This window comes from Aegilops tauschii, chromosome 6, assembly GCF_002575655.3.
Source record: "Aegilops tauschii subsp. strangulata cultivar AL8/78 chromosome 6, Aet v6.0, whole genome shotgun sequence".
NCBI classification, from domain to species: domain Eukaryota; kingdom Viridiplantae; phylum Streptophyta; class Magnoliopsida; order Poales; family Poaceae; genus Aegilops; species Aegilops tauschii.
The window spans coordinates 373603124-373612296 of NC_053040.3; the positions used below are offsets into that span (position 1 = coordinate 373603124).

The 9173-nt window shown below is 43.5% G+C and overlaps 2 protein-coding genes across 2 annotated transcripts; both read right to left on the bottom strand.

Annotated features, from left to right (window-relative positions):
• Positions 1 to 2994: 2994 nt before the first annotated feature.
• LOC109774665 (uncharacterized) lies at positions 2995 to 6443 on the bottom strand. Its single transcript, XM_020333416.4, has 6 exons — positions 5814 to 6443; positions 3887 to 3964; positions 3710 to 3785; positions 3490 to 3563; positions 3337 to 3407; positions 2995 to 3200 (listed from the first exon to the last, which is right to left on the bottom strand). The coding sequence occupies exons 1-6, from the start codon at positions 5844 to 5846 to the stop codon at positions 3167 to 3169; spliced, it is 366 nt and encodes a 121-aa protein (XP_020189005.1). The 5' UTR covers positions 5847 to 6443; the 3' UTR covers positions 2995 to 3166.
• LOC109774664 (uncharacterized) lies at positions 6437 to 8918 on the bottom strand. The gene is made up of 5 exons (XM_020333415.4): positions 8492 to 8918; positions 7574 to 7716; positions 7341 to 7490; positions 7202 to 7261; positions 6437 to 6963 (listed from the first exon to the last, which is right to left on the bottom strand). The coding sequence occupies exons 1-5, from the start codon at positions 8649 to 8651 to the stop codon at positions 6787 to 6789; spliced, it is 690 nt and encodes a 229-aa protein (XP_020189004.1). The 5' UTR covers positions 8652 to 8918; the 3' UTR covers positions 6437 to 6786.
• Between the last annotated feature and the right edge of the window lie 255 nt (positions 8919 to 9173).

The following is a 9173-nucleotide window of genomic DNA, read 5'->3' on the forward strand; positions in this document are numbered from 1 at the left end:
ACCGCCGACTCACAACTCGAGGGATGCAGTTTGTAATCGCCCCAGTTGCAAGTCCACCGTCCACTCGCAACTCGGGGGTGTTGTTTTGGTTTTCACCCCAGTTGCAAGTCCACCCACCACTTGCAACTCGAGGGATGTAGTTTGTAATCGCCCCAGTTGCAAGTTAACCATGTACTCGCAACTCAGAGATATAGTTTTGTAGTTCCCTAGTTGCAAGTCCACCCTCGACTCATAACTGGGGGTGCAGTGTTGTAGTTTCCCTAGTTGCAAGTCCACCCTCGACTCATAACTCGGGGGTGTAGTGTTGTAGTTTCCCTAGTTGCAAGTCCACCCCTAAACTCGCAACTTGAGGGGTGTTTTGTTTTTTATTCTTGTTTCATGGTAGTTGCAATTAGACCTGCAACTAGGGATTTTTGTCGGCCCAGTTGCAAGTCCACCATCGACTCGCAACTCGGGGGTGTAGTTTTTATAGTTGCCCTAGTTGCAAGTCCACCCTCGACTTGCAACTCGAGGGGTGTTGTCTTTTGTTTTTGTTTCATGGTAGTTGCAATTAGACCCTCGATCTACAACTAGGTGTTTCTGTCGGGCCGGTTGCAAGTCCACCCTCGACTCGTAACTCAGGGGTGTAGTATTTATAGTAGCCCTAATTGCAAGTCCACCCTCGACTCGAAACTCAAGGAGTGTTGTCTTTTGTTTTTGTTTCATGGTAGTTACAATTAGACCATCAACCCGGAACTAGGGGTTCTGTCGGCCCGGTTGCAAGTCCAACCTCGACTCGCAACTCAGGGGTATTGTTTTGGTTATCGCCTAGTTGCAAGTCCACCCCGACTTGCAACTTGAGGGATGTAGTTTTGTATTGCCCCGGTTGCAAGTCAACGAGATGTACTCGCAACTCGGGGATATAGTTTTGTAGTTGCCCTAGTTGCAAGTCCACCCTCGACTCGCAACTCGATGGGTGTTGTCTTTTATTTTTGTTTCATGGTAGTTGCAATTAGATCCTCAACCTGCAACTAGGGGTTTCTGTTGGACCAGTTGCAAGTCCATCCTTGACTCGCAACTCAGAGGAGGGGTCTTGTTTGTTTTCAAGTTGCAAGTCAATCATGTACTCGCAACTCGGGGATGTAGTTTTCTAATTGCCCCAGTTGCAAGTCCACCGCCGACTCGCAACTCGAGGGATGTAGTTTGTAATCACCCAGTTACAAGTCCACCACCGACTCGCAACTCGAGGGATGTAGTTTGTAATCGCCCCAGTTGCAACTCCACCCTAGACTCGCAACTTGGAGGGGGGGTGTTGTTTTGGTTTTCACCCCAGTTGCAAGTCCACCCCCACTTGCAACTCGTGGGATGTAGTTTGTAATCGCCCTAGTTGCAAGTCAACCATGTACTCGCAACTCGGGGATATAGTTTTGTAGTTGCCCTAGTTGCAAGTCCACCCTCGACTCACAACTCGGGGGTGTAGTTTTGTAGTTGAGATGCATGCCTTCATTTTCCTGGGATGGATACATCAAGTTGGAGGCCTTGTTTGATGTTGCGTCGATACTTCTTTTATTTTTCAAGTAGAATAATAATGTATTACCTTCTAAGTTTTAGAGAAGTTTTCATTCTATTTTTTGGTGCTACACGTGTTTTTGTATAAGCTAGCTACCAGAATTAGCCTCTTTTTTTGCTGAACCTGTTGCATATACATGTTTTGCTACGGAGCCGCGATGTCCAACTGAAACCTGTATGATGTACTGAACTTTGGTATGATTGTCCTACTGAACTTTGGTATGATTGTCCTACTGAACCTGCATGCTGTACTGAAGTGTTATTCATAATTTTTTATTTCCTTTTATATAATTCATGTTTATCATATACGATTGTCCAAACAGTATCATCCATCCATTTGTCACATCGGTATATAGAATGTTTTGAAATTTTCTGCTGAACGGTGAGGTACATGAAAGCTAGCTAGCTATGCATGCATGCACTGAGAGCACACGTCTCACTATCTGTTTTGTTTCTTGTATATGCACACATATACAAACTTCATCCGTTCCATGCATCATTCCAAAACCTGGAGAAGGGCCAGCCCAGGACTGAGCAAATTAAAGCAAGCGATTGCTTCTCTAGATCGTGTGACACACAGGGACAAGGACAAGAAAGAAAAGCAGGGGGAGGAATAACGTGACCCACAACTAGAAAAGGATACACGCAAACTTTTTCTTTGTGATGCCTAGATCTGTCGATGCAGCTCTTTTGAACAAAAAACTAAACAAATATAACCCTGGAGGCCCAACAACAGTTACATGGCTCAGCAACAATGACAAGGACTGTGTCAACATCTGGAACGGGGCTGGGTGTGGCAGCGTCGTTCTGTTCTGGGCTGGACAAACAACGAGACAACCGACGGCAAAGGAAGCGACACAGTCGGAAGGAAGCGAACGTAGTTAGCAACGTGAGGGCCACAAACAGGGGGTGATGTCATGTTAGATGTGAGATATTATCTCACATCTAGATGTGGTATAGACAGACTCCACTATGTGGTGATTATATACATGTATTGTTTTTTTTAGAGAGAATATACATGTATTGTTACCAAAACTTGCACCTCCACTATGTGGTGCACAAACTTGAATGAAAATTTTGACATGGTAACACCAACATAGTATGCCCCATTCATACTGTGGAGTGATGATCAGTCTTCCTAGGTACAATTCCTGTTGTACTTGCTCTTACGTATGTGTCATCTAGGTGTCTCTATGCCTTCCTGGTGGGCGACCATCATGGATAGCTTGATGATCAACGCTCATTTATCAGCATTTAGCTTATCACAGATTTTCTGACGGCACAATCACCCAAAAACTTCCTTTTCTGTTGTTCTATCAGGTACACATACTTGAATACACGATATGTTATTCTCTTTCGTTGAAAGAAACATATTTCTCTTTATTCTTAGCTGTGGTCTATGCTGAAAAGGAACTATTACTACCATGCTTGTGACAAGTCAAAGAGTAAACAACCAGATGACCGATGGAAATAGCAAACATGTATCTCTTTCTAGCACAAGTGCGAGGGCACATAACAGGTTCCATTGCGGAGTTACAGAAGAACAAAATACATGCCAAAAATCGCCATCAGAGACGCTACTGAACAAGTTCGGGAATAAACATGCTGTACCTATTGATCAATGGGGCTCCCATTCCCTCAAATGTCGCGCCCTGGAAACCATAAGTACACAACGTCAACAGCGTGGAACGAAAAACACTCTGAGGCGCACATGCTACCAATATAAGCAGGCCAGAAATGCATTGAAACAAACAATTAGGCATCTGAGTTCAGCTGAATTGCATTTACCATTTTGAAGAATGCTCTATGCCAAGGCCATTGCAGGTAAGTATCATTCCCTTAAATCTTGAAAGGTACTCCTAAAATACAGGAAAATATAGCAAACTTAAACAGAAAGCACATAAAATAAGAATCAGAAACCTAGTAAAGAAGAGCTCTTACACGTGCAGTATATTGATTGACCTCGTAACAGCCAGAAAAGTCGTACTCAAGCCGTGTAACTGGATCACTTAAAACTGGAAAGACAATATAGAGCATTAGGTAAAAGAAGTTTTAAGAATTGTGTGTAGTGAAGTGTGACCCTGCCACCATTCTTATCGGTACAAAATAGAGAGGGACAAAAGGTATCATCGGTGCCTAAAATAACAGACTTGAACAGTACTTTTGTAAGCCTCGTTGATCTCCTGAAATTTAGCTGTGACATCATCCTCGCCTTTATGCTTGTCGGGGTGCCACTTCTGGAGATGAGACACCACTTACAGTGAGTTGATCTATAATTTTGTTTGGGCAGACAATACATAGTAGTGGTTCGCAGAAGAGAAGCAGGGCATAAGATTACCAACGCTAATCTTCTATAATTCAGTTTGATGTTGTCGTCAGATGCATCGTAATCGACCTCCAGAACTTTGTAATAGTCCTGTCATCACAGATGAACTCTATGAAATGATATAAACGATAAGATGGATTAAATGGACAGGTGAGTATAACTATGCAAGAAAGTATACTGCGACCATTTCCCTATACATGAATGGCATGATAGTCCATAGGACCACATCGCACTTGAGTTGTACTCCCTCCTTAGTGTCAAAAACGCTCGTATATTATGGGACGGAGGGAGTAGATGATAATGCATATTCAGGGTATGCATAAGATAGTCTACAGCATAGCAACAGACATCGGCAAGGAGTGCTCATGTCACAGTCAACAATCGATCCAAAAGTTCGAATATTTGGATACAAAATCTCATAGTAGGTGGCAATTGCAAACGATAAACATATTCAGCCGAAGCAGCAGAGTTTTCCAGAAACCTAGTTTCTGCAACTCAATGCAAAATTCTTCAAGCGCCCAAGCAAGCAAATCGATTAGGCGCACAGAGACCATGAATGCATCGGTCAGCTTTCAACACAAATCGGACTAATTTAGGTAGGCAAGGTGAACCTAAACAGGGGTGTTGCCTTACGCATACCAAACATTGATGAGTAACATACGATTGTTGGAATTTGACCAATCGCTCACCACAGACCAGTATGCCTAAATTTAACAATCATACATAGTCTACAGCATAGCAACAAGGATCGACAAGGCGTGTTCATACCACAGTCAACGATTGACCCAAAAGTTCCTCCTTTGGTTCATAGGATAGGAATAGTATAGGAAAATCATAGGAAGTGGGATGACATGCATCACAATTCCTATAAAGAAAGAGATGTCATTTGATGCATAGGATAGGAATTTTTCCATTGAGTCTAGGCTAATGTATTTTTTCCTTTGAAATGTGAAGGATTGATTCCTATCCTATATAGGAATAGGAATCCATTCCTACAAACCAAAGGGCTTCGGCCTCCTTTGGTTTGGAGGAATTTCATAGGAATTCTAGAGGATAGGATTCTTATAGGATTTTTTCCTTTAGAGCCCTTTGGTTCATAGGAATGGATTCCTATTCCTACATAGGATTGGTTCCTATCTTCACATTTCATAGGAAAATAAAAATGAGCCTAGACTCAATGGAAAAATTCCTTTGGTGTCAACCAAATGACATCTCGTTTCCTATTCCTACTCATAGGATTTGAGATACATGTCATCTCATTTCCTACAGGATTCCTATTCCTACGATAATCCTATCCTATGAACCAAAAGAGGCCTTCAAAGTAATTTTTCCTACAAAGTTCCTATCCTTTATAATTCCTACAATATTCCTATGAACCAAAGGAGGCCTGAGTGTTTGGATACAAATTCCCATAGTACGTGGCACTTGCAGACGATAATATATTCAGCCGAAGCAGCAGAGTTTTCCAGAAACCTACTTCCTGTAAGTAGATAATAACTTCAACCGATCAAACAAGCAAATCGATTAGGCAATAGACACCAGGAATGCATCGATCAGCTTGGACTAATTTAGGTAAGCAAGGTGAAGACAAACAGGGGTGTTGCCTTACAGATACCACACATGGATGAGCAACAGACGATAGTTAGAATTTGACCAATCGCCCGCCAAACATAAGTACGCCCAAATTTAACTACCAACCAAATAGCACTCTGTCCTCCCCTCCCCCCCCCCCCCCCCCCCCCCCCCCCCGACCCAGCGAGGCTAAAGCAAACCAGTACTACGAACTATAGTCCACTTCCAGTAATCATAAACCAACAGGAGCTACAGATCCATGAACCGAAGTTCCCCCAAGCTAAAAGCCTAAGATACTCGATCTCTCTCTGTTGAAGATGGCAAGAACAGCGACCGGAGATTATCTTAGGGATTGGTTTCTGCTCACCTTGTGGAGAGGCTCCTCGATTGCTCCGTCCATGCAGCGTAACAACTCATCACCCCCGGCCTCTCTGTGCCCCGCCCGTCGGTCCTCGTCCCGCTGCGCGCGTTGGGGGGGTCCGGATTCGGGAGGCCTGTCCAAGGGGGGGAGGGGATGATCGCGAGGCCGGGGGTGGGTGTGAGATCGGACTATCGGAGGTGTTGTTGTTCTTCTCCCCCTCTCCTCTCCTCTTTTTTATTCTCCGCTGTTTATTTTTAAGAAAATCCGTGGTGGATAAAGAGGGGCAGGCGGTGACGTGGATCTCGGTGTCCTTTCGTGTCGCGGAGCGTCCCCGATGCGGATGATCGACTTTGTCGCCGTTGCAGGCCTGGGCTTTTTGCCTCGTGTGTGTGGCTCGCCGCTGCAGACTTGGGCTTTTGTATGCCATCGATGTATTCCTGGGAAATTTCATTTTCTTTCCCGATAATATGATTTTAGAAATCCTGATAATCAAATAGGAGTATTATCCTTCAGATTACAGTAATTCTTCTTCCCCTGTTATCAAAAAAAGGAAAAGAAAAACAGCAGTTTTCCCTCTGGTAACATTTGAGACCAGGTCATCATGAAGCTAGGCTAGCAACGAGGCATGATAAAAGTAACAAACGACACAACACTTACTAATAGAATGTGGCTGGAACTTACAGGATGAGGTTTACACTTGACTCTGCAAAGTCACAGCCTTACATGGTATATCTGTGAGGGGGCATTCTATTCCCTAGCCAAGTCTTGAAAGACAATTTTGAGGAGTATATATATATATATATATATATATATATATATATATATAAGAAAGGTGCAAGCCTATACCAACAAGTAAAAAAGTTTCTGGCAAAACAGGTGTGTAGGGTGTGTCAATTCAAGTATCAACTGCACCTCAGCATGTTCAAGATCTTCAGAGTTGCAAATTATGGTGTCGCAAATTTCATTTACGGGTGAATCGTCACATCAAACGACCAGCATATTGTGCTCTAGGGTATTTTTGTTGCAGCTGGGGCCACTGCACGAAGAACTGATCGGCCATCCGTAGCTTGTACAACAGTAAACCACTTAACGAAAGCTTCTTCACTCTTGCGATACTTTCAATGTAGAAAATGGAGGACCATCCCAGACCAAGCACCTGCAAGAATATAGCAATTAAGTACTCAATAGAAAATTTTAAGCATTGCATTGACTTAGTATTTAGGACAAAAAACAGTGTTATCATTGAGTTTATAGCAAACACAGATTTATAACAATATTGACATCCTACTGTCCTAGTTTTCGTTCTATGATGAACAAAAATGTACTACAAATGTTGTGGTGGTTCGAACATAAATCTTGTACTGAGCTATATAGAACGTAGGATGTAAAGTTACCTTCAGAAGAAAAGCTGAAGCACATAGAGGGATGCATGTCCCGGGACCATTGCAAAATATCTACATGGGTGTTACAAGCAATTAGTATAATTGCACTCGTATAGCATAATGGGTGCTAATAAGTTTGAAGAGTGCACACCACTTGTGGTCTGATTCTTATTATTAGCCACATAGCATGCAAAATAGCACGCAGTGTTGTTGCAATGGCGGTAATGTAGGATTGGCCCACTTCACGGCTACGATATATCTGCATGAACTCGGCGTTCTCGATGATCGTTTCTCTATCACCCTAAAAAGGTATCATTGGTGTCATAGGCAAAACTGGAATTGCTTGCAAAGAATATCATAATTTTATATAGCAGGGTAACTGACCTCCACATGAATCAGTGACTTCTCATAGACCTGTGCCTTTGGAAGGCTCATGTTATCAGTAAGTGCAGCCACATAGTACCTTGGCGTAAACCGATCCTTCTGAAGCTCAGTTACAATATTCATCATCTCTGCAGTATGCCCTCCTGCGGAAGTAACATGAATATTAATAGGTGAATCTAATGATACATTCTGTTGTGGGCAGTATGATTACATAAAGACAATCTAATAGTTTCTTGGCGAATACGTAACTGATACTTCTAGTTGTGCTTATGTAAGTATACTGTGATCAAATGAAATGGGAGGAGGTAGAATGTTTAGTTTACCTCAGTACAATATCGAGTCCAGATACAAGTAAAAGGAAAAGGAAATCTAAAACATGTGGAGAACATAAGCTGGTGCTTTATAAAGCTACAAGTGATTTCTTAACTCTGACAAGAATCAGATGCAGCAGATTGGATGGTGTGTTTCATCAGACTTGCATAAGGAGTACACGTCCAGATGTCTAAATAAATAAGTACAATATAGGTACAAGCTAATTGGCAAACAACCTAGGTGTCTCGTTTTTAAAAGATGGTTTGGTCTGTGTATGAATGACCCGTATGGCATGGGAAATATAGACTGAATTTTATCCTAGGTCAAAGATTGCAATGTGTTGTCCCTAAAACTTCCGTCAAGGTTACGAATTGGTAGCACAGGAGTTGCTTACAAAGCCAGATGCACCATTGAGCAATAAGAAATCTAGACACCCGCAACACAACTGCACAAATGTTAGGAGAGTAATTGTCGATCATGATAACAATTCCCGTTGGAGCTTACTATCCTGTCATCTCGGTGCAAGTGCAACTCACGGCATCGCTTTGGACATTGTTCTCTGTCATAAAATAAACAATTTCAGTTTGCAGGCCAGGATGTACTCACCAGACCCGAGGACGATGAGACACCGCAGCCCGGAGGCACGAGACCTCGACGGCGGTAGGCCGCTGCGGCAAAGCACGTAGGCGACGCGGACGGCGAGAACGGATACGAGTACTGGAATAGCACAACACGCTGCCGCGAAGGCGTCGAACCCCATCTCCATAAGCGGTGGAGATGGGGTATGAGATCTGCGTGTGCGTGGTGCCGATCAACAGCGGCGCAGAGCTGCTGTAGGTGAGGGCGCTAGATCCCCAGTCTCACCGGCAACCGCGCGTGGCGTCGGAGCAGGGGAGGGGACTGTGATGGGGATGCTCGCCGGCCGGCTCCCGATGGCGGCGTCGGCCGAGGGAGCACGAGTCTTTTTTTCTTAATGGTGCCGAGGGAGCACGAGTCGGCCGCGGGGGAGAGGCGTCGTATTGTGGGCCAGCCCAGTTAGAGATGCCGCAAAAACGTGTGCCCAAAAAACAGTTTACGGCTTGTCCAAAAACGTATTTGTGGTACCCCGCGACATCGGGCGGAAAAGATACCGCAATTTCAGACCATATGTTAAATATAAGCAAAATCATGATTTTGAATAATACGTATAATTTTAATAGAACAGCAATATAAATCAAGCTTATTAATGAAACGCATACAATACAATAATCCCCTCAATTACAACAAATGTTCAACTCCGAATAATTAA